This window comes from Erinaceus europaeus, chromosome 8 (genome assembly GCF_950295315.1).
Source record: "Erinaceus europaeus chromosome 8, mEriEur2.1, whole genome shotgun sequence".
Classification (NCBI taxonomy): domain Eukaryota; kingdom Metazoa; phylum Chordata; class Mammalia; order Eulipotyphla; family Erinaceidae; genus Erinaceus; species Erinaceus europaeus.
Window position 1 is genome coordinate 104,232,929 of NC_080169.1, and position 27,029 is coordinate 104,259,957.

General features: G+C 38.2%; 1 protein-coding gene across 1 annotated transcript in view; it reads right to left on the reverse strand.

Moving 5' to 3' along the window:
- The window catches only part of CHCHD3 (coiled-coil-helix-coiled-coil-helix domain containing 3), a 346,441-nt gene that overhangs the window by 85,549 nt on the left and 233,863 nt on the right, over positions 1–27,029 (reverse strand). Inside the window, exon 5 of the mRNA XM_007529206.3 lies at positions 25,199–25,282. Within this exon, the coding sequence (XP_007529268.1) occupies positions 25,199–25,282 (84 nt within the window). The remainder of the gene's footprint in view (positions 1–25,198; positions 25,283–27,029) is intronic.

Sequence of the window (27,029 nt, forward strand, 5' to 3'; positions counted from 1 at the left end):
ACCTACACTCACTCACACACTATCATTTCCTCTCCTGTGATGAGCTATTTCCCTACACACAACTCATCGTGGCTTGACATGAAATGTATTTGTTAGCATCTTATATTAATAGAGTGTTAACTTTTAGAAAACAGGACTGCTACTCTCTGCTGTAAGTAGGGGCTAAAATGGAGTCTGCCACATAGTTTGTTCTAAATAAATACTGAAGGATTGAGGCTGGCAAGCAACCCATGGTGAAAAATGAAAAAATAAAGGCCTCTGTGTTTTATTTTAAATGAGAAGGAACAAGATCATTTTGATCTTTAAAAAGAAATGATCAAAATATTTTGCTAAGTGACGGTCTCTCAAAAGTTTACAGGAATCCAGGAAAATTATCTCAAAGTATTCTAAGTCACACATGGGGCCAACAAGTTAGAGAACATTCAGTCTTAAAATCAGCAAAACAGACCCAAGAGCATACAAGGTGTGCTTATGCGAATACAAATTCTAGAATTTTCATTTTATTTATTTATTTAAAGCATTTAAAAAAAATATTTATTTTATTTATTTATTCCCTTGTGTTGCCCTTGTTGTTTTATTGTTGTAGTTATTATTGTTGTTGTCGTTGTTGGATAGGACAGAGAGAAATGGAGAGAGGAGGGGAAGACAGAGGGGGGAGAGAAAGACAGACACCTGCAGACCTGCCTCACCGCCTATGAAGCGACTCCCCTGCAGGTGGGGAGCTGGGGTTCGAACTGGGATCCTTATGCCGGTCCTTGTGCTTTGCGCCACCTGCGCTTAACCCGCTGCGCTACAGCCCGACTCCCTAGAATTTTCATTTTAATTGCTAACTGATACCACTTTTTTTTCCTCGTCCATGAAATGCCCACAGAAGTTACTACTAGACATATGCTAAATAAAAGTTAATATTTCAGTTCCTGAAAGTACTTACCATGAACAGATTAGTATTTTATCGCCACTACAATTTTTAAGATGAAAGAATAACAAGAACTCTAAAGCAAAAAGGGCGTCTGCCGATATCCTACTTCTCTATGTGGATCAACTTTAAGAGCCGTAATTTTCTCAAAAGAAAAATGATTTTCTTCAGATAATGGGAAGATCTGAAAAAGTACATTACATAAAATCAGATGTGAGAAATGTTTTTAACTGCAGTGTGGGTGTTCAAGGTGGCAAGTTAGCAAGTCTTTTATCATATTTTGTACCACTGAACATAAAGAAAAACAATTTACAATAGCTGCTTACCTCTTTATTTTTAAGCTAGAGCATACTCAAATAGAAACGAGTCATCCATAGTTGAGAAACTGAGTTTAATATTTATAATTTCCATACTTTATTGTAACAATTGAATACTTGAATCATAAAACACAAACACTGTGTCAAAGAACTGAAATTATAAGACCAACCTTAGAAAATTTTAAAGTTTATTAAAATTTTAAATGTTAATAAATAAATTTGTTTTTCTTTCTTCCTGAGGTACAAACATTATGTAAAGACAACAGGAAATTTTGGAAGAAATTAATAAATGTCAGAGGAAGACCTAGTGGGAGTTGAATTATTATGTGGAAAACTGATGTTATGCATGTACAAACTAGTGTATTTTACTGTAAACCATTTATCCCCCAATAAAGATATTTAAAAAAGAAATTAAAAATAAGAATGATATTAGAGCTTCATGCAAAAATCTTCCTTTTGGAAAGTTTACTGTATGGTGATTTTTTTTTTTTTTGACTGGAGTATTTTTGAATCATTTTCATGAAGATTTTCTAACCCTATGTCCTCTGAGGAGGAGTTTAGTCAATGAAAGAAAGTACATGGCCTGGGTAGAGGCACAGCTAGTCAAGCGCACACAGTACTAAGCACAAGGACCTTGGGGGCTCAAGTTCCCATTCCCACCTGCAAGGGGGACACTTCACAAGTGGTGAAGCAAGTCTGCAGGTGTCTATCTTTCTCCCTCTTCTGTCTCCCCCTCCTCTCTCAATTTCCCTCTGTCCTATCCAATAAAATGGAAACCGATAGCTGTCAAGAACATTGGACTCACAGTACCAGCACTAAGGTGCAGCAATAACCCTGGAGGGGCAAAAAAAAAAAAAAAAAAAAGGTATATTTTTGAATAACAACTGTGATTTCTCTTTTCTGTTCTGGTCAAAATATACTGAACTTCTTCATTTTATAATTACAAGGACTTTAGAGATTTGGTTCTTTGGCGAGTATGTTTGATAGGCTCATATATAAATTGTGCCAGGTGATGAGACACCTCAGAATTAAATCTGACCTAGAGGATTTTACTGCAGAAAAGTAACCTCTGATATTGATATCAACATCCCCACTGTCCTAGTCTGAAGTCATGGACCCACCAGAAATGTTTTCTTCCACTGAGGAATATAATCTAAAATAAAAGCCTGCTATTTTTTTGTCTTCAAGAAAATGCCTTTATAGCCAGAGCACCCTTAGCCAGGAGATCCATCAACAGAGGAGTCCTGTCAGTTAAGGGATTGTCCATTTTCTGTGATCTTTTACTTCATTTTTTTTTTGGGGGGGGGGGGTGGCTGCAACACAACCCTTTAAACTGTCCCTCACCCATGCTCTCACACTTTCTCCTCCTTGCTGTCCATTCCATCTCAAAAAATAAAACAGATAAGGGAAAAAATAACTCATTCTGCACTTGTTAAGTAAGACTTTGTGAGACGGACACCGCCCCTCCCTAGCCCCAAATCAACGTAACAGTGAATCCTGGTTCTACAGTAAGTCAGAAACGGCCAAGGAAAAATTAAAGCAAAACCTGTGTTGATCCGACAAAAACCCCCTCAGTGAATGTGGAAACATCCACTTATTAGAGAGGTTGCTATACAGGACTTCCTGCAGATCCTTGGTTTCCTCTACCTTCCTATTCCCCCTAAAACTCAGGGACTTCCTTTACAACTAATGTTCCTGGGCCTGGGGAAGATAACATAGCAACATAGCGGCTATGTAAAAGATTTTCATGGATGAGGCTTTGAGGGCCCAGGTTCAATTCCTCGCAGATCAGTGTTCTCTTCCCTATATGTCTATGTCTCTTCCACTAAAATAAACAAATGAATATTAAAGCTGGTGGCCCCAGATGTTAGGACGATGGTCTTTAGAGTCTGCTTTACTGAATCGATGTTTCTGGTCCTAGGTTGCAAAGAACTGAACTGGAACACTATAATTAAGAACACCAGGTTTAGTGAGGTTTTTTTAAAACTTAAAAAAGTCAAGTTTAACCACTTTGAAGATTCCTTTTAAAAATTTCTACTCAAGGGGCCGGGTGGTGATGCACCTGGTTGAGCGCATGTGTTACACTGTGTAAGGACCAGGTTCGGCAAACACTAGAAGAAGAAGGACCAGGTTCGACCCCCTGGTCCCCACCTGCAGGGGGAAAGCTTCGCAAGTGGTGAAGCAGGGCTGCAGGTGTCTCTCTATCTCTCACCCTATCACCCCCTTCCCTCTCGATTTCTACCTGTCTCTATCCAATAAATAAATAAATAAAGATAATTAATTAAAAAAATTTCTACCCACCATCTGGGCTAATATTCATTTATCTAAATATAAAGATTCTAGTCAATAAGCTGTGAATTCAGACCAGTAGGGACTTAGAGGTTACACAGGCTCTGATACTAAATACAAATATAAATTTAAATATATATATGGGGGGATGTGTGGGTGGTAGTGTAGCAGGTGAAGTGCACATGCCATGAGGCTCAAGGATCAGCGGAAGGATCCCGGTTCAAGCCACCAGCTCCCCACTGGTAGGGATGTTTCTTCACAGATAGTGAGGCAGGTTTGCAGGTGTCTGTTTTTCTCTCCCCCTCTCTGTCTTTCCCTCCTCTCGATTTCTCTGTCCTATCTGGTAACAACAACAGCAAAAAGGCAACAAAAATGGAAAAAATGGCCTCCAGAAGTGAATTCATACATAGTGCAGGCACCGAGCCCCAGTGATAACCCTAGAAAAAAAATATATATGTAAGCCCTGGATCCGGTGGATGGAGGTAAATAGTTAATTCTATCCACAGAATATATGCAAGAATGGGAGGAGCTATTCGCTGCCCTAGTTCAACTTTCTAGCCCTTTTTTCTACTCTGAGAACATTTTCTCAGACAGTGGTTTTATCCAACTTCAGGCTAGCTATCAAACTTTCAAGCAAAACTACCATAGTCATGGGCCCCTAGAAACATGCCTAACATGGACTTCTAAGCTTTCTTCCACCCTTATAGCCCCAATCTCATCTGCTCTATTCCTACTTTTTGGTTCCTGTTCATTAGCCATTTTGTTTCACTATTTCTTCCTGTCACCTTCCAGATACCAAGTTGCAGAAGCTACCAGGATTCCACCATGACATCACAGGGCAGACGACCTCACCAAAGTGTCCTGGAACCTCATCTCTCCAGAGCTCTTCCCCACTAGGCAAAGACAGAGACAGGCTAGGGGTATGGATCAACCTGCCAACACCCAAATCCAGTGGAGAAGTGACTACAGAAGTCAGAACTCCAACATTCTGCACCCCCCCAAAAAACTCTGATCCATATTCCCAGTGGGGGAGAAGTGATAGGAAGAAGAGGATAAAAGGACTCTGACCTCCAGCTCCATCAGGTCCCAGAGAGAGAGGACAAAAAGGGGGAAGATAGTTGGATGCAGTAATAGAGTGATGTGTGGCTTGGAGGGGAAGAGAGGATTGAACCTGGAAGAAAAGGGGGGCAGTTATGTACAAATGTAAACAGACAGTTGTAGAGAGGACAATTAACCCATGTCTGCAACCTTGGGAGAAATGCAGTGGTTTGCAGTGAAGGGACTTGGGATTCAGAACTCTGGTGGTGGGAACAGCATGGAATTATACTGATGTTGACATGTAATTTTATAAATCAGTATTGAATCGCTAATTTTTAAAAAGAGGATTCTGGTCATCTTGTGCTAAAAAAAGGTGGAGGGATACAGAAAGACTTAAGCTTAAATACACTAAAGTGTCTTTTTTATTATTTCTGTTATATACAGTTTGCCAGATTTGAAGTGAAACATATAAAAACGAAACATTTTAACAAATGCAATGGAACTCAAAAAGCTCTGAAAATCTGAAAGATATATCAAACTAATTGTACTTAAAAATTATTTGGGGACTGGGCAGTAGTGCAGCGGGTTAAGCGCACATGGCGTGAAGCGCAGGGACCTGAGTAAGGATCCTGGTTAGAGCCCCCAGCTCCTCACCTGCAGGGGGGTTGCTTCACAAGTGGTAAAGCAGGTCTGCAGGTGTCTATCTTTCCCTTCCCCTCTCTGGCTCCCTCTCCTCTCTCCATTTCTCTCTGTCCTATCCACCAAAAATTATATCAATAACAATAATAATAATAATAACAACAGCAATGATAAACAATATGGGCAACAAAAAGGGAAAATATAGCCTCCAAGAGCAAGGATTCGTAGTGCAGGCACCCAGCCCCAGAGATAAAACCTGAAGGCAAATAAATAAATATTACTTATGTATGAATTTTTTTGTTTTTATAGCTGTCCTATAACTAAGCTAATGATTATATTTTTTCTGGCAAAAATGTAATATTAACAAAATAAGAGATATGTATGTATACATACATATATACATTCATACATATACATATTCTGTAGTTTAACAAATAACTTTCAACAATGTGTGACTCTACGTCCTGGACACTAGAAAATGGTGATGACAACTGATGTTATGCTATTTTAAATTAGGGTGTATTTTAATATTTACTATAAGCTCATGTATAGCATTTTTCTCTCCATATCTCAAAAAGCATATCATGAAAGTTCTTTTGCAGATAAGAGACTCTGAGGGTGACAGAGATTAGACCATATGGTGTCTGGAAGCAAAACTATCAATAATAAGTGGTATCAATTCATTTGAATTGATAATCATTTGTCTTTAATGTCATTATTTTAGTTTATGGCCCTTTAGAAGAATAGTTCCAAGATTTTGATGCATTCCAGAACTAAGAATTGCTCAAATGTACTGAAGTCTGAGGATACTCTGGTTTGGGTTATTATTATGATTACTATTACCACTAGGATCCTCCTGGGGTTCAGTGCTTGCTTGACTCCACCATTGCCAGCTTCCATTTCATTTGAGAGAGGAGAGATACCAGCAGCACTTAATCTCCTGCTTCTGAAACATCCCTCCTGCAAGTGGGGACTGGGGGCTTAAACCTGGTCCTATTCCCTGGTAGCATGTGCACTACAAGGTAAGCCACCACCTGGCCTGGGGATATTCTTAAGTATCATAGATAAATATGCAATAAGCTCTACTAAAAATTTCTTTTGTTTAATATAGTAATTAATTAAAAAAAAACCTATTAAAATGTACAGTTTTTGTCCTAACACCAACAAAGCAAGTGGAATTTCCATTGTTTGAGCTTTATAAAAGTTAAGAAATGGGGGCCGGGTGGTGGCGCATCTGGTTAAGCGCACATGTTATAGAGCGCAAGGACCCGGGTTCAAGCCCCCGGTCCTCACCTGCAGGGGAGAAACTTCACGAGTGGTGAAGCAGTGTTGCAGGTGTCTCTCTATCTCTCTCCCTATCACCCCCTTCCCTCTCAATTTCTGGCTGTCTCTATCTAATAAATACAATTTTTTAAATTTAAAAATGATACAATAAGGAATGATATCCTAAAGTACTCATCAACATTTTAGTCACCTCTGCATTATTTGGGATGGCCACCCAAACATGAACTAGTTCTAGGAATCAAAATAAGTATCAATCACTCACAACCATAATAATGACTGGATAAATAATGTTCCCACCCTCCACCACAACTACATAAAAGTATTTTTAAATCTACAGGCTTCTGTTACTAAAGAAAAGTAAACATCTGCAGTAGGTGAATATGACATTTTCAAGGAGCAGTAAACTTTTATGTGTCTATAAATATTCAATTTCATTAATGCATCATCTAGCTTTTTTACATTAATAGGGGTTTTAATCAGCAGTCAGAAAAACACCAGCAATCATGCTTTCCTGCTTGGCAAGACTTAAAAACCAGAATTTGATCATAATTTGTTTCTAGTTGGATATTTCCAAAGTAATATTCAAAAATGATCACATAATTACTACGAAATAGAGTGTAACTGATAATTCTATAAATGTAGAGAATATATATAGTCTCTATTTAGACTAAAAACTTACCCTTTGTGTCTTTCTGGCATTATTCTTTTGGGAAATGAGTTTGGGGTCACATCCAAGTGACATGTAATAAAAATTTTTAATGTACCCAACAGTAAATGGCAGTCTGTGCCTTTAATTACATACTATTGAATTTTAACAAATAGTTCTAGGAATGCCTGCCAAATCTCTACAATTTAGAGCAACAACATCACAAGAGAATAGGCAATTCACAGGCTATTATGTATTATTTTTCCTTAACTACAGAAATACGCTTTGTAGTAATACTTTTATTTTCACTTTAATGATAGATAAACAGAGTTTCTCAACACATGGACCTTCCAATCAAAGGAGATAACTTGTCTAAGGTTCTTAATGCCCAGACTTGGGCAAGCCTTCTCTCAGTTCTATTTTCAGTACTTACCATATATCACATACATCTAGACAAAATACTGTATTCTGATTACGCTTTGGAAATGTTGCTACTAAGAGGTAACAAGAAAGCTGTAGTAAGATTAATACCAACAATTCATGTATCACAAGTACCTAACAGATACAATACCTGGGCACATAGTAGGAGTTCAATGTCCCCTACTAAGATGCCTCACATAAGACAGAGGAGCGTACAGAGAAGACAGTGAGCTTGGCATTTTCTTACTGAAGATCAACACTGAAGCAATAGATGGAAAACCACCAAGGGAAGGTAAAAGCAGGAGTGACTTGGGGGTAATAGATTCGAGTGGTGTGTTTCTGAGATTTTTAAAATTATGCAGGTTAATTTTGTGGCAGAGCTTAGAGAGGACACTCAGATGACAAGGAGAGGAGAAACATCTCTGGTTTTAAATAAGAGAAATAAGAATAGAAAGGACAAAGACAAAGTAGAACTTAAATTGGGTTTGGTGTATTGCACCAAAGTAAAGAACTTAGGGTTGGGTGGACATTCAGGTCATGGTGCATGATGGTGGAGAAGGACCTAGGTAGGAGTGAGAACATTTTGTAGAAAATTGAGAAGCTTTACACATGTATTAACAACTGTATTTACTGTAAACCATTAATCCCCCAATTAAAGATAAATAAAAAGAGAAAGGTAAGTCAGTGAGCATCAAGTCTCCTATTTGTGCAACTCCAATTTTGTAGACAGTTTAGGTACCAGGATTTCACATGTACACAATTTAACAGGAGGTTGAGAAGGCTGGGTTGCTGTGGACACAACAGTTTAAGGACGACTCCAGAGGCCAGCTAGAGGGATGTGATTCTGCAACATAGGTGATGACAGAATGGAAAACGGTGGAGGGGAAAGGGCCCCAGTGGTGGGAGGAGCCCGAAGAGGCTCTTAGATACGGCATCACCTTCTCTCCCTGGGATCTGGCATAGTTTGTAACAGGACTGCCAACTGTTTTTCCCCAAAGTATTAATAGAACCAACTTTTCTCTCTACCTTCATAGAAAGGTGAGGTATGATGCACAGATCCTTTATTATATATGGCGTTAAACTCAGCATCCATCCTATGGACTTCATCTATATATTACAACCATACCAACCTACCAACCATATCCCTCTTTGGATAATACCCTCTAATGAAATAGCTTTCATTTCTCTCTAATGTGCAATGTGACCCACTATTAAGAATTACAGAGCTTAGTTTATAAAAATGCTAAGTTCAATTGTTGGGAGAGGAAATTTAGCTCAGAATCTGATAAATAACTTAAATCTAGTGGCTCTAAATAATAACAACAACAAAGTCATACTCAATTGCATACAAAAGAAAATCTCAAGATGGAGGAAGTAGACCTATGCAATAAATATAAGGGCAGAGAGTCTTGTGGGAATATTATAATCTACTGCTGCCGCGAGAGAGGAGGAAGGCAAAGACCCAGTTGACTCGGCTGCACAGGGAGAGTCAATGTCTCAATAGCAAAATAAACAACAGGTGGGTGGTGAAAAGAAAAATGCTTTTCCTTAAAGACTAATCCAGGGGTGAAAGAAAGAAATCATTTGAAACTACTTCCTACAATGCCTAGTTTACAATAATCCCTCAACAGGGGACCAGGCGGTGGTGCACCTGGTTGAGTGCACATGTTACAATGTTCAAGGACCCGAGGGGGAAAGCTTTGCAAGTAGTGAAGCAGTGCTGCAGGTGTCTCTCTGTCTCACTCCCTCTCTATTACCACCTTCCCTCTCAATTTCTGGCTGTCTCTATCCAATAAATAAATAAAGGTAAAAAAAAAATCCCTCAATAGATGGTAGCTGTTTACATAGGATAATGATGATGGTGATGATAATGATGGTGACAGAGATACTCTGCTGGCAAACAGCACTGGAACAGCAAGGATATCTGCAGTATCCAGAAGCACTGTCACTAAAAGCCACACTTAGGAATAATATTCAAAGTTGCCCCTTCTATTTAGGGTAGTGTAATACAACTGATTACATTCCTCCTCCTCCTCCCCAGCTCTAGAAGAAAAGCTTCATTAATAGCAGTTGAGGGTATCACCAAAGAGTAAACTGTCAAAGGGTGGCCATGCTTTCCCCTCTTTTCTCTCTCTCTCTCTGTAACTTTTTCTATGAACAAAACTTGGCTCATTGGAGGAGTTTAATGATTGTGCTTTTGAACAAGCAGTGAATGCCAGTAAGTCATGTAAAAGTTGAAAAGCATTACTTAGGCAGACTGAGGACATTTACTTCCAAAGTTTACTCTGGAAGTACTGCCTGTAGTGACAACTCAAGTTTATGCAAGTAGGAGGCACAACTGTATATCAGAGCCTGTTATCACGTGAGTAGAAAGAGCCTGGGGCCTGAATCTCTGAGAACCCCTGCTGGGTAAGGTATATATAACTTGAAGTAGGAAGAACAGATGATGCACATTTTAACCACAGAGGCCATTTTAAGATTCAAGTCTTTTACCTATAGAAAATGCCTTCAGGGATTTATTTCTCACATCCCTACTATGCACAGCCTCTCCTGCTTCAGTTGCTAGGGACACAGCAGAAAACAAACTTTCTATTCTCTTAGACCTTGTGTGGAAACTACCAGTTGTGAAGAGGCCACATGTGAGCAGTCACTAAATCCTCTAGCTTAATTTTCTCCTAAGTCAAAGAAATGACAGAGCATCTGACTGTTGTCCCTCATTAAACTTGTAGGATACACAAAGACCCTATTTCCTAATCTAAACAGGCAAATCATACTGCCTCCTGACCAAAAAAAAAAAAAAAAAAAAAAAATCACAGCCAGCTCTACAAAATCTTTCTGAGGTCACAAAAACAAAACAAAAAACTCGAGGCTGTAAAAGAATGGAAAACTTGCTTCATTGTTCTATCTCTTGTTCTACTGACTCTAAATCTTGGTAAACACTTCTAGGAAGACTTTGAAACACCTTGTGGCCATTCAAAACTTATCTCAGTTACTCTCCTAATTCATTTCATGAAAGAGTAGAAAATTTCTATTTGGATTCCAGGTCCTTGGTGGTTTTTTTCTCCATGCTCAATTCTTCATGTAAGTATGCACAACTCTTCGGTTACTGGGTGCGATTCTGAGTCAAAAAGTGAGAAGTCCTACTTATCATTGCTCCCAAATATGGAGAGGAAATAATGCCAAGCTTGAATCCAGAGTGTGAAGATAGATGCAGAAATGTGATAGAAGGACTAGAGATTATAAGACAAATTAAGAGAACACAGCCCATAATTTAAGATCCTTATGTCTCTTTCTCACCTCTCTATCCATTTGCAGTAAAGAAGAATGGTTATAGGTCTTCAGTAGCCCACAAACTAGGAAATCTACCAGTGAAATTTTACGACTTCTTGGCCTGCATCCCAGGATGCCAATCAGGAAAGACTCGAAAAATATAAGCACCAGTACTTGGCAGGACACAGCTAATCTCAGATAGAGTACTGGAATATGCTAATGAACACTTCTTGAGGAAAACAAAAAGATTCAGATGCCAATGGGTACTTGTGCCATTTGTGTCATGCCATTACATCTATGAGCGGTGCTTGAATGCTTCTGAATGAATAGTGAATGTCAAAGATTCCTACAGCCACCCAAAATCCAGACAGATAAGAATGACCAAGGTCAAAATCCTAGATTAGTCTCCCTAGCCTAATTGGATTTGCATTCCCTTCATTAAATACTAACCTTACTGTGCCAACCTGCGTTACATGCCAAGCTCAGATGTAGTCATATCTTATTTGATAATGTTATGAGCTAATATTATTTGCAAATGTTTTAATGACCAAATCTATCTTTCTAACTGAAGCTAATGTGTTGAAAATATAATCCCTTATACAGGCACAGCTGGCTCCTGGTCGGAACATAAAACTGGGACTGAGGAGCATTTTCTAATACCAGCTCTGCCACTTCCCTTCAAAAATTAATATCCATGTAGTTTAATTTTTTCAGTCAGTAAAACAGGGAAATGAACATTGGCTGGTCTGCCTCAATGGAATGTGTTTAAAATTTATAAATAAGATAACAAGAAACAAAACACTAATTATGAAATTGAACGCAAAGGAAATTTTAAAAGATTTAGTCCACTGTCACTCACATACACAGGAAACAGAATGACTTTCTGGCTGAAATATTCTTATCAACAGCAAGAAGAGATTCCAAAGAAAGGAGGTATCAATTGTTTCTAAAGTGAAAAAGGCTCTCTTGACAAAATGAACAGAATGTGTTTAAAAGAGGAATTAATTTTCCAGGGACTTAATACCACTGTGTTTCTTACCTTGTCTCTACACATTCAAGTGGCATTCATTTTTTTTTTTCTTTAAACTTTCATGGTAAACAGAATCTAATTATTTTATTGCATGGTTCCCCCCCCCCCAAGGTAAAGGAAATATGAAGAGTTGAGAAAGTAGGCAAGCTGTATTGTTGGCATCTTAGCACTTATGATCATTACAAGCACTCACAAAAAGGCAATGTGATGCCGGGCTTTAAAGCTGCACTGTATATTATCTCTTTCTCAGAGCCCCGGAGCTATCACCACAAAGCACAGTGGTCCATTCTAAGCTCTGAATAGAGAAAGGGAAGAGATCATTAAATTATAATTTCCATGCACAATTGGTACAAGTATTTCCTACCAACAGGATTAATATGAAAGCAAGATCCCAGAATAAAGCTGCTCAGCAGAGAGGATGGCAGTTTAGTGTCTTGTAAATTTGATTTCACTGAAAGCCCTGACACATCATAATAGTGAAATCCTATTTACTCTAGCAAGCAGGACGGATAATGCTATTTAATACCTGGTGTACTGTGCACCATCAGTCAGAGCTCTGTACTCCATGCTCTCATCTTACCTTAAGGTTAATACTTCCTGACAACCTACATGGTAAATAGAGCCCTAAATTAAGTACCGATCCCATGATTTGCACATCTTTCCTCTCAAGTTAGGTACAGAAAAACTGGCCCCAGTTAAGAAGATCATTTTAATGGGGATGTACTTTTAACAGCCCACTCAAAGCAAAAAAAAAAAAAAAAGTCTTATATACCTAAAACAAGATTTTTTTTTCTTTAAAAAAAAAAAAAAAACATTTCAAGGTACCCAAATTGAAGTGGTTAGCAGAAAATGCACTTATGGGACTTGTTGAATGAAGATTTCAGGGTAAGACTTTCATATCCAATGCACTGTACTAACTTCCCCCATAAAGAATGAAATGAGGGGGCTGGGCAGTATCGCACCTGGTTAAGTGTGAAGCGCAAGGACAGGCACAAGGATGCAGGTTCCAGCCCCTGCTCCCCGCCTGCAGGGGGTTGGCTTCACAAGAGGTGAAGCAGGTCTGCAGGTCTCTATCTTTCTCTTCCCCTCCTCTCTCAATTTCTCTCTGTTCTATCCAACAACAGCAACAGAAAAAAGATGGCTGCCAAGAGCAGTGGATTTGTAATGCTGGCACCAAGCCCCAGCAATAATGCGGGCAGCACACACACACACACACACACACACACACACACACACACACACACACACACACACACACACGAAATGGGGGTGAGTAAGGTTTGCTAGTTTTGGAAAATTCCTTTTGAAATGGATATAGGAATGCACAGGAGTTGAGTTTTTGAACTGAGGTTACGAGTAATTGTGTCAATTATTTTAACAAAAGAGAAAAAGTGATGCTGGGCCTTGTTATGTTCTCTACCTAACAATTAACACCTAGGTGCATTTATCTGAACTATCATTACTTGTTAATGGTAAAAAATTGAGAGTGACTCCAAACACACACTGCAAACCACTTTATCAAAACCTGTCATTTGCAATGGTATTACAATTAAGTGGCACGACATACACTGTCTTCAACATCCGAATTTCTGGACTGAAAAGTATCATCTCTGTTTATGAATCTTTTTGTAACCACAGAAACCAGAGGAAGCATGTTTTGTTTCCAAGGTGAATAAGGGAGGCAGTATACAATTTAGAAATGTCGACGGAAAAGTATGTCTCTAGGTTGAGAAATGCAAACTAGCATAATTTATGTCAAGACGTATCATATACAAAATTATGCTTTTACCTATTGGGTTGTAATTTTCCAAATTATACTGCTAAAGCAACAGTCAGTTCAGTATATGTGATTTATAATCACCGACAGCTATTGAGAAAGTACTTTGGGGGAAAATGTCAAAGGATTTTTGCAACCTCATAAATTTAGTTTATTAAGTGATCTCCCTGTCCCCACCCCCCAAAGGATAGTTTGTAGTTTAGCATCTCAGATGTCAGTGGCCTGTTACTCTATCCTTTATCAATCCCTTGAAGAGGCTGACCCAGCTCCACTCAATGAAATATTTTTTATAATGACAGATTTCATCTGGTAGTAAAAGTGTGTAATGATTTCTCCCCACAAGGAGCAAGCTGAGCAGACAATGATCTGTTCTGTTGTAGTTTCTCTTTATTATCATCGTTGGCCTTAGCTTTCCTTCACACTATGCACAGAAAGAAGGACTACAGAAAGGAAGGTACTAATTGACAAAGAGGAAGCCAAGCAATCAAAGAAGCCAATTAATCATACAGATGAGCCCGGCACTTTATGATGTGATAGGAGATATGCCACCCACTATAAGTAAAAGGCTTTTTAAAAATTGTTCGTTTGATGTAAGCATGACCCTAGAATTTAATTAGCAACTCTCTCCACAGGTGATGAACTAGGAAAGTACTTTTCTTCTTAATGACTATTTTTTTTTTATCATTCTCTTTATATTAGTCCTTTGCCCAGCTTGTAAAATTCCTTCTTCTAATTGTACTGGATTGACTGTGGTATGTATGCAAATAGCTTTTGAAAGGCACAGGAGTCTGAAAACTAAAAATCTTACACTACCCCATTCAACAGAACACTTTAATTTTGTCTAAACAAATTGTCTGAATTCTACTAGCTTCCCCAGCCACCAGGGTTTTCTTTCACTCTCTTCTATGCAATACCAAGCCCCACCAGTCTTATGAATGCCAAGAGCAAAATGGATTCAGTAAAGCAAGTCAAATTAAGTTCATAATCGAGAAGTTAGACGTGTAAGACACACTAACCAACAAAAACCTCAAATGCCCAAGATGTGGAGAAAAGGTGTCTTTCAATCTATTATACTGTGGAAGAGCCTGCCTTCTGCCCTCTGCTACAGTGAACTTAGTTCTTCCTGCCTCCTATTAACACAGGGATAACTGCCTACAGGAGAATTTATTTTCCTAAAGAATGAGCAGGAAATCCAGAAATTACCACTGACACTGTTTATCAAAAGTAAGTGAAAGTTTATTTTCTTCTTCAAGATGTAATGATTATCCTATAGCAATTCCATGAACTTCTATAGAAATGCATGAATGCCTCAAAAGTGCCTGTAAATGACTGAATGACGGAATTTCTTGTTTTAGAGATAAAAAATAAAAGACAGCTAGATATTAAAATAACTCTTAGGGGGTATCAAGCTGTAGCTGCTAGGATATAAAACCCTACTTATTCCCTTTTGGTGAAATTTTCCCAGGAAGGGCCAAATGCTGAGGAGAAAATAATCCTGTTTCAATGCGTATCACTTTCACATTATAAGGCTATTACTCAAATTAAAACTATAGGATCCAAAGTTGAATTAGAAGCCAGAAAGAAGTAACCAGCCATCCAAAGAACTAATAAAACAATTCAGCAGGATCTAACATCTTAAGTGTAGAACTGACAAATATTCAAGATGGTGGCAGGTATTGGATCTGGCTCAGATACAAATCACATGGCGACTGTAGATTCTTTTTTTTTAATTTTACTATTAATACTGATTTATAAAATTATAAGAAAACAGGGGTATAATTCCATAACGTTCCCGCCACCCAAGTTCTATATCCCTGTTCCCTCCATTGGAAGCTATAGTAATTCTCTCAAGGTCACAGATATGGATTATTTCTATAACTATCTGTCTACATTTATATATATATTTGCCCACTTTTCCCCATGGTCCCATCTTCTCTTTCTTTCCAAGTCACACCTACACCTATTACTACTTCTGAATGTCCCTCTCATTTTTTTCCTCTTCTTTCTCTGGGTCCTGATGGAACTGGAGTTCAGAGCCCACTGGTCATCTTCCCCCTACCATTTCTCCCTCACTGGGAGTATGGACCAAAATTATTTTGAAGATGTATAAGGTGGGAGTTCTGGCTTCTGTACTTGCTTCAGTGTTGGACATGGGCATTGGCGGATCGATCCATACCCCACATCGCATTTCTACCTTCCCTTAGTGGGTTGGGGCTCTGGGAAGGTGAAGTCCCAGGATATGTGGATGACATCTTCTATCCAGGAAAGTGACTAGATTTTTAGGCAAATTACTTGACGCATCAGTCCCTTCATCTGAACAACAGACAAGATAGCCTCACAGGGTTGGGTTATCTGTCAGAGGAAAATTAGAAGATCTACTCTTTTTGTATTGCTACTGATGTCTTCAATTCCATTAATACTTTATATTTTCTGGTGCTCTTTCACTTCATTCACACATGTTAATGAGTTTTATTCCTCTTGGTTAATCAATCCCCTAATTACTGTATAATGTCAAACCCTGTCCTTTTTTTTTTGATCTAGCTTAAAAGTCTATTGTGGCAGATACAATTGTGGGTGTCTCTGCTTTCCTTTTGGGCCCATTAGCTTGTAATTTTGTTTTCCAATATTTCCCTTTCAGCCTTTGTTTGCCCTAGTCAGCTAAATGGGTCTCCTGTAAGAAGGACATTGTTGGATTATGTTTTGTGATCCACCCTGTTACTCTGCCTTTTGACAGTGGGTTTGGGCCATTGGCATTAAGTGAAATTATGGACTTAAGACCATATGTTGCCATTATTTTATATGGGAGTTAAGTGTTCTTATAGATTTTTGTTTTATCTTTATATGAGCCCCTTTAGAAATTCTTGTAGTGCAGGTTTAGTGGTGATAGATTATCTTCAGTTATTGCTTGTCTGAGAAGCTCTTTTTTTCCTCTATGTAGTCTAAAGGAAAAATATAGCAGCATAGAGTATCTTTGATTGAGCACTGTAAAAATATCCCATCATTCTTCTCTGGCCATTATAGCATTTTTGTGGCAAAATCTTCTAAAACTCCCCCCCCCCCATATATACACGAGAATTAATGGTTTAAATACAGTTGGTACATGTGTCAAATTTCTGTTTTCAACAAAACACTCTCATCTACCCTACCCCGAGTCCAAGTCTCCCTCCCCTAATATTCACCAGGACCTGAATGTAACCACCCCCAACTAAGAATCCTTTATTTTCCCCCCTAAAGGTGATTCTTTTTCTGTTGCTGCCCTCAGGGTCCTTTTCCTTGGCTTTTGTCATTTTATATATAATGTCTTGGGGTAGTACATATATTTGTCTGCATTTTTTTGTGTTTCCTGATTATGTGTATCTTCCTCTTTATTCGGTTTAGGGAGATTCTAAGATATTGTCTAGTTTATTTTCATCCCCTTTTCCTCTTCCTGGGACACATATGATGCATATGTTGCCCTATATTATATTATATTTATTATATTATATTATATTTATTATATTATATTATATTATGGGGCACTAATGGTTTACAGTGGACAGTAAACACAGTTCTTGGTAAATGTATAAAAATTTCTGGGTTTTCTGCAAAACACTCTCACCTCTGCCTAGGTCCTCCTTCAACATCTTGTACCAGGACCTAAAAGACTCCTCTCCCCACCCCGAACACCCCACCCCCTTACTTCCCAGTCCTTTCCTTTTTTTTATAACACACTAAACCCAGTCCAATTTCTGCTTTGTGTTTCCCCTTCTGCTTTTATTTCTCAGCTCTGTCCATGAGTGAGATCATCTCATAGTCATCTTTGTCTTCCTGCCCTATCTCACTTAACATGATTCCTTCAAGTTCCATCCAAGATGAGGTGAAGAAGGTGAATTCATTATTTTTATAACTGAGTAGCACTCAGTTGTGTATATATACCACAAATATCTCCAGCACTCACCTGCTGAATACCTGGGTTTCTTCCAGGTTTTGGATACTACAAATTGTGCTGCTATGAACATAGGTATACACAGAGCTCTTTGGATGAATGTTTTTGATTCCTTAGGAAATATCCCCAGGAGAGGAATTGCAGGATCGTAGGGTAGGTCCATTTCTATCCTTGTGAGAGTTCTCCAGACTTGTTCTCTACAGGGGTTGGGCCAATTTACATTCCCACCAGCAGTGCAGGAGGGTTCATTTGCACATCCACAACCTCTCTAGCATTTGTTGTTACTATCCTTTCTGATGTTTGACATTCTCATAGGAGAGAAGTAGTATCTGATTGTCGTTTTTAATTTGCATTTTTCTGACAGTCAATGACTTAGAGTATTTTTCATTTGTCTGTTAGTCATTTGGATCTCTTCTTTGATGAATATTGCTCTTTTTAATTTTAATGGGAAATTCATATGTACAAGCCCATATAAGAAAACAAGGCTCAAATAAATGATCTAATATCATTTATGAGAGATTGGGGGGGGGGGAGGGAAGTAAGGAGAGAAACAAGAAAATAAAAAAACTAGGGCAGAAGTAAGATTGAAAAATAAAACTATCAATGAAATCAACTGGTTCTTTGAGAGGATAAACAAATCTATAAACCTTTAGTCAGATTCCCAAGAAAAAAGGGGAAAGATAATCTAATAAACAGGATTATAAGGGACAATGGAGTTTTTATAACAAATGCCAAATAAATTCAAAGATCATACATAGTTTCTACAAAGAATTATAGGCCACAAAACTGGAAAATCTAGAAGAGATAAGTAACTTCTTAGAATCCTACAGCCTCCCAAGTCTGAATCAGGAGAAATTAGAAAACATGAACAGATTAGTTACAATCAAGGAACTGAAACAGTAATTAGACTTTTCTCCCCCAAACAGTCCTAAATCAGATGATTTCACCAGTGAGTTTTACAAAACTTTTAACAAGAAATTTTTATGTATAATTTTCAATTTCTTCCCCCAAAATCCTGAAGATACAGGTATACCCCTTGACACTTCCTATGAAGTCAATATCACCCTGACATCAAAAGCTGAAAAAGATGCAAGAAAACAAAAGTACAAGCCCATGTCATTGATGAACATAGATGCTAAGACTCTCAACAAAATCGTAGCAGAGCAGATTCAACACCACATTGAAAGACCTGAACACCATGACCGAGTGAGATTTTTTTCCCAGGGACGCAACAATGGTTCAGCATACAGGAGTCAATTAATGTAATTTACCATATCAAAAAATAGGGGGACTTAAAAAAAAACAATCACATCATTACTTCAATAGATGCTGAAAAGGCTTTTTACAAGATGGGAATTGAGCGAACATTCCTCAATCTAGCAAAGGCTATATGAAACAACCCCACAGCCAAAATCATAATGGAGAAAAACTGAAACTATTTCCTCTTAGATCAGGGAAAAGGCAGGGCTGTCTACTACCACGGTTATTATTCAACATAGTCTTGGGAAGTTCTAGCCATAGAAAACCGGAAGCAAAAAGCAATAAAAAGGGTCCAGTTGGAAAAGAACAAGTAAAACTATCAATCTTGGCAGAGTCACAAAAACCCAACAATTAACAAAGCAACCCAGTGATTAAAAAAAAAAAAAGTAGCCCAAGAGCAAGAAAAATATAAAACACTGGGACTACAGCAAACTGAAAAGCCTTTGCACAGCAAAAGGGACCATAACTAAAGCATAGAGAAACCCTATGGAGTGTGCAAAGATATTTGCATGGCATACTTCAGACAAAGGGATAGTAACCAAGAAATATAAATAGCTCACAAAACTCAGTAACAAAACAAACAAACAAAAACCAACCAACCTTATTTAAAAATAGAGGAAGAACAAAACAGATTCTTCGCAATAAAGATGTTCAGAGGACCAACAAGCAGATAAAAAAGTGCTGTAAATCTGACTATCAGAGAACTGTGAATTAAGAAAATAAACCGATTCCACCTGACGTATGTGAGAATGGCCTACATCAAAAAGGACAGAAACAACATATACTGGTGAGTATGTGAAGAGGAAAGCACGCTCCTACACTGTTGGTCTGAATGCAAATTGGTACAGGCCCTATGCAAAACAGTTTGGAGATTTCTGAAAACATTAAAATTCAACCTGCTATGGGAGTATGGGTCAACCTGCCAATGCCCAATGGTTAGTGGAGAAGCAATTACAGAAGCCAGGCCATTCACTTTCTGCACCCCATAATGATCCTGGGTCTATGCTCCCAGAGGGATAAAGAATACAAAAGCTATCAAGGGAGGGGATAGGATATGGAACTCTGGTGGTGGGAATTGTGTGGAACTGTACCCCTCTTATCCTGTGGTCTTGCCGATATTTTTTATTTTATGAATAACTTAAAAAAAAAAGTCAACATGACCCACAATTCCTCTCCTCGGCAGCTATCCAAAAAACACAAAGACACTTACTGGAAAGATCTAAGATCTATCCATACCCATGTTGGTGGTAGTGCAATTTATAATAGCAAACACTTGGAAAGAACTCAAGTACTTAATAAGAGATGATCAGAGAAGTTGTAGTACATATATACAATAGAATATTACATAGTTGAGTGGTAAGAAATGCTGTATTCTCCTTTGCTACAATACAGTTGGGATTGGAAGGAATCACGTTAAGCGAAAAAACCTGAAGGATGAATGACACATGATCTCACTCATAAACAGATGCAAGAAACAAAGCAAAGGATGGATAATAAAGGGTGAATCCCAAATGGACTGAAGTCTATTGCAACAGGTCTGGAGACTCAGAAGGGGGAATGTGGGAGTACTAAGGAGAGGTTGGAAGATATAAGTTCTATAGTAGAATAGAAAAATTGTGTGGCAGAGGATAAAAATACACTGACACCTTCCTTGGCGGACAAAAATGGCTGATGTTGCTGTCAGAATTATTACCACAGAGGCAACAGCAATACTTTAATAAAATGACGTAAATTATTAATTTAAAAAATCCATTGAAGATACTAAGGATTTTATCTGGAGGTTTTGGTTTGTTGTATTTTGTTTGAATGTACTTTATGGCTTCAGTTGAGCAGAGGATTGATTCACTGAAGTACTAAATGTCTTTTCTTTCTTTTGGTCACCAGCTGGGAATTCACTATACCTGGCCAACTTCTTCAAAAGGGAGAGAGAAATAAAGGGAAAAACTTACCACAGCAACAAAGCACCTTCCAATTCAGTGAGGGTCAGCCTGAATCTGGGCTGCACTCGTGGTAGACCAGATACCTTCCCAGGTGAGGTATCTTGTTGGTAAGAAGTACTATTATGTGTTGTGGAAAATACAAAAACTTTAAAATCACCTTTTCCCCCAAAGGAACAAAGACAAAAGAAGTCATCAAAATAATATGGTCAACAATTTGTCCTACTTTATATCTTAACTCTTTTTCAGCCACCAGGTTCCAGATGCTAACAGGATGCCAATCGGACTTCCCTGGGCAGACGACCCCACCAAGGCATCCTGGAGCCCTGCCACACTAGGGAAAGAGAGAGACAGGCCTACACTAGGGAAAGAGAGAGACAGACTTGGAGTATGAATTGACATGCCAACGCCCATGTTCAGCGGGGAAGCAGTTACAGAAGCCAGACCTTCCACCTTCTGTACCCCATAATGACCCTGGGTCCATGCTCCCAGAGGGTTAAGGAATAGGAAAGCTATCAAGGGAGGGGATAGGATATGGAGTTCTGGTGGTAGAAATTGTGTGGAATTGTACCCCTCTTATCCTATGGTCTTGTCAGTGTTTCCATTTTATAAACAAAAATAATAGTAAGTAGTAGTGGGGTAGAGTAGTGGCGAAGAGGGCAGAGAGCACATGCTACCGTAGGCAAGGACCTGGATTCAAGTCCTTGTTCCCCACATGCAGAGGGCCATCTTCAGAAGCAATAATGCAGGGCTGCAAGAGTGTCTCTTGTCTCCCTGTATCTCCACTTCCCTCTCAACTTTTCTCTACCCTATCAAACATAGGAATTATAAGATAAATATAGATAAAATTACATTTAAAAATAATATGTGGTATATGTTTCATAAGGAGAGATATGAAGAACTGTGGATAATTCTCTGAGGGACAATGGGCAATGTTTGTTAAATATAATTAAGAGTTTTTTTCTTTGAAAGCTAGCTCTGGGATTCCTTTTACTAAACCATCATCCAGGAATGATACTCTACAAGTTTTTGACATCAACAAACGGCAACTAATATGCGAGGTTCTTTATGTATGGTCACACATCTAAACCACTGTTTACCTTGTATTCATGTAAATATTGTTTGATAAACTGTCAACATTCACAGTGATATAAGGATGTTAAAAAACCTCTCAAATGGCTTTGACTTTCTCAGAAGAGTTGCTACATTTGGTTCATATATATAATGAAGCAGGTACAGAGAGAGAGAAGAGGGGTGGGGAGGGAGGAGGGGGAGAGGGAGGGAGGGGGGAGGGCACAAGAGAGCCAGAGCACTACTTCAGTTCTGATTTATGGCGGTGATGGGGCTAGAACTCAGAATCTCAGGCATGAGAAGAGTTGCTTCATTTGAGTAGTGGTGTGAAGAACAGTGAAATTACTGTCCAGTCAAATTATACTTATTAACCCTCATGAGTCACTGAAAGATGAAAATTCTCTCAGACTCCTGAGGAACTAATTAATAGAACTACTTTGGAGAAAATCAGACCATTAACACAAAGGCTTCTCTAATGGATAGTCTACAAAATGAAACAAATCTAAAGGGTGCAGTAAAGATGTTATTACAGAACTAAATGTGTTTTCAAATGATCCATTGGTTTGGGTCTACATTCTCAAGTTTAAGGTGCATCAGGCCTATGAAAATGCATAGTTCAAGTAATAAGATTATGCATCATCTAAAAATGATCATTACTATGACTGTTCATCTAGCTGGTGAGTGCCTAGGAAGGTGACTGCAAAGATCAGCAATGGAATAACACTAAAAACGTCTGGCTGATGCCCCTTCTTCATCATTGATATATACCTAGCATTCTGTTTTTGATAGTCTCATCACATCCGGTAAAAACACAGAGAGGTATATTGTAATATTTGCCGTTAAATCAGAGTAACATGAATTTCATGCTAAATTAGATGAGTCTTTTTGTTATCACAGTATTACATTATAATTAATCACTGTCTCTTACACTGTATACCATTGTATGCAGCACTTTTGCGTGTTCTGAAAAAATTATGCATAGAATTCCTAACAGAAATGGTTTGATGTTTTCACTGTTATCACAATATATGAAAAATCATTTTTACAATCTTTTGCATTATGCCTAGAAAATGCTTCGTCATTAGAGAACTAATGTTTCTCAGATACTCCTGGATAAACTCCAAATGAATAAAATCTGGCTTAGGTACTTTAGAAATGGCAGTAATAAACAAAATCAGGGCTTTACAGAAATGCACAGAAGATATAAGAAGATAATATGAGAGTAATCTTGTGATTATTAGTACAGCATAATGGAAAGTAGGTAGATATTCACTAATGGCAACAGTTGATGCTGGCTAAGTTCTTTCTATACTTCAAGTGGTACTGGTATATGTTGTCTTATTTGCTCTACCCAAAAATTCAGACAGGTGGGTAAAGAGTATTATGCCCAATTTATACAGAACTAGAAACCACAGTAAATTAGGTAAACAAGCAAGTAGCCGGATAACAAACAAACCATGTAATGAAAAGCATCCACATTTTAAAATTTAGTGTTTTCACTTTCTTCAGATAAATACTGAGGAGTTCAGAACCATATGGTATCTAGTTTTGTTTTCCAAAGGAAACTCTGTGTTGTTTTCCATCATGACTACACCAATGTAAAGCCTCCTCTCTCTCTACATCCTTGCTAATATTTGTTATTTCTTATCATTTGATAGTAGACATTTTCATAAGTAAGGTCTAGCTCTTCCCAGCACCCTCCTCTACTCCCACTATTATAATACTGAGTCTGGCATACATGGTTGAATTAAAGACATATCTGTTGAATGAATGAAAACAAACCTTATATTCAAGAAAATCCAAGTCCAATAACAAATAGGAAAGTAGGATTTAACAGATAACTAAAAATCATTTTTACCTGTGCTCTTCATTACTTCACGTTAAATGAACTGAATTTGAACAATTACAGTCAAAAGGAAAAGAGAGTTAGTTTTGTAACCAAACAGTTTATGTAAAGTATACAAATCTATTTTACAGGAAAGGGGTAATGACTAAGAGCTCCTCCAACTTCCATTCCTTTTTCAATATTAGTATTTTATTTATTTTTTTCATTTATTTTTGATAGAGAGAGAGAAATTGAGAGGGAAGGGGGAGAGAAGAGACACCTGCAACACTGTTTCACCACTTGTAAAGCTTCCTCCTCTGCAGGTGGGGAGAAGGGGGCTTGAACCAGGTCCTAGAGCATTATAACATGTACACTCTACCAGGTGTGCCACAGTCCAGCCCCCAACTTTCATTCTTTTTTTTTTTCTTTTTTGCCTCCAGGGTTATTGCTGGGGCTTGGTGCCTGCACCATGAATCCACTGCTCCTGGAGGCCACCTTCTTCCCCTTTGTTGACCTTGTTGTTCATAATTGTTGTTATCAGTATTGTTGTTATTGCTGTCATTGTTGGATAGGACAGAGAGAAATCAAGAGAGGACGGAAAGACAGAGAGGGGGAGAGAAAAACAGACACCTGCTGACCTGCTTCACCACTTGTAAAGTAATCCCCCTGTAGGTGGGGAGCCGGGGCTCAAACCCGGATCCTTATGCCAGACCTTGTGCTTCATGCCACGTGCGCTTAACCCACTGCGCTACGTAGGTCCAAACCCCTCAATTTCCATTAAGACCTACTGCCTCCTCCTGTTTCTGCCTTAATTTCTTCTATTATAAAATCTCTGGGAGTCGGGCTGTAGCGCAGCGGGTTAAGCGCAGGTGGCGCAAAGCACAAGGACCGGCATAAGGATCCCGGTTCGAGCCCCAAGCTCCCCACCTGCAGGGGAGTCGCTTCACAGGCGGTGAAGCAGGTCTGCAGGTGTCTATCTTTCTCTCCCCCTCTCTGTCTTCCCCTCCTCTCTCCATTTCTCTGTCCTATCCAACAACGACGACAACAACAATAATAACTACAACAATAAAACAACAAGGGCAACAAAAGGGAATAAATAAAATAAAAATATTAAAAAAAAATATCAAATTCTAGGTCCCTGGTGACTGAAGGTATTACTGTCACCAATGTTCCTCCAGACCCTTTTATAATCCTGTTATTTAGCTCTTGTCTATCACTCTCAGAAGATAAACTCTTAATCCAAATACATTTAGGCAATTCAGAAAGATACTATATTAGTTATAAGAATTAAGTTTCACCATTGTTCATGAGAGTTATGAGTGGGACTATTCTGCCTGGTCTCAAGGGAATGCAATTTCAAAACACAAAAGGACAAACACATGGTGGATTTTTTTGATGGGTAGCAGAGACCCATCAACCAAAGTAGACATAAACCAGAATCATGTCTCTACTTGCTCGCTTCCTGGTCACTTCTTAACTACGAAACTATCAATTTTAAAATAGATATCATGGAATATTGCAGATGTCTTAAGGAATGACAAGAAATAGGCATACCCTCTCCTCCAGTCTAGCCAGCTGCTCTTTGTAGAATGCATCCTGCTTCTTTATCACTCGATCCTTCTCTTCCAGCTGCCTCGCCTAAAAAAAGACATGAAGAATATTCTATATCAAGAAAAAGTAGCAACAGCAAAGCAAAAGTCAAACACAAATTGCAGTAGAGACAAGTATACAAAGCTGAAGATTTTGCAATCTTTTAGGTGTCAGCCATATGGAAACGTTAATAAGAATATGATTGCTGTATTTAAATGTAAAGAATGGGTCTATGTTGTGTATATATATTCTTTACTGTAACAGCTGTGTCCTATTTTGTCCAAATATATTTGGAAATATCCGAATACAGCACAGACAGTTTCATTTAACTTTTCTTCTGAAGAGTAATTTGAAGGATTAATTTACTACGCAATAAAATTCTGATTTTATTTCTGGGCATAAGACACAGGGTTATTATTAACCTTCTCTCATGAGTGACAACAAAAACTGCCTATATAGCATTTCCTACCTAAATCTTGTTTGAAACCCCTTAAATCACCCCATAAAACCTGCATAGGAACACAAATATTGATTAACTTCTCTTTGTATGAAATAACTTCCTTTGGAGAGAGGGGCAGAAACTATGGTACAAGTCAATTTGAATTGACAGTAGTCAAGAGAATAAACTTACTTTAAAAACTCACTCTAGCTATCTCACTTTTTTATTCCAATTGACAAAAATAGTTACATTTTTGAAGATTAGTTAAAAACTGTATTTCACAAACTGTAGTTTGTATCTGGATCATTGTTTTGAGTGACCTTTATTGCTGAGGGAACAGACATTCCTATATCAAGCCACATTTTTTGTTCAGTGAATGCTGAATATTCATCTGGATCAACATTTTTTTTTCTTAAACTTTTTATATTATCTTTATTTTATTTACTGGGTAGAGACAGACAGAAATTGAGAGGGAAGGGGGTGATGGAGAAGGATAGACACCTGCAACACTGCTTCACCTCTTGCAAAGCATTCCCCCTGCAGGTGGGGACTTGGGGCTCCAACCCGGGTCCTTGTGCACTGTAACATGTATGCTCAATCAGGTACGCTATCACTCGGCCCCATTTAAAGTGTGTGCAAATTATATTCCTGTCAATGCACCATGCCATATCTCCATGTTTGATCAATCATCAATCAATCTACCTATATCTATCAATCCGTCCATCCATCAAACAATAAATCAATCAATCAATCTATCTATCTATCTATCTATATATCTCTATCTATGGGTTCCATCCAAGGTGACCTTGGCACAATTCAGGTAAAGGTGACTGCTAGGCTACATGGAAACATCTACACATCTAAGCCTGTCATTAGTTACTTACTTTCACTCCCATATCCTGCAGCATGTTAAAAACAGACAATTATTTAACAATAAAAGCCCAATTTTTTAATATTCCAAATGTCACAGAGAAGTCAGATGGATAATAGCTATATAAAATGCAAACTCAGGAAGGTAATGGAAGAGAAAAAAAATGAAAAAACTTGTTAAAACTTAGGTCACAATGAAATGACACTAGGCTGGTACAGTTTGAATAGGTGATTTCAGCTAAAAGTTCATGTTGCTTGAAAGCATATGAATAAATAAAACACATTATTAAGAGTAGATAAAACACATCCGTATGCAAGTATATAGGGTAGGGTTCCTTGACACAATACAGTAACAACCTTAACAGTCCATAAGGAATAGAAAATAAAAATAGAAAATAGAAAATAAAAATGGAGAAATTTTTGACATAACTGTGTTGTCAAAAATATGTGTGACATATGATCTGAAGAAAACGGAGATGGAATGCA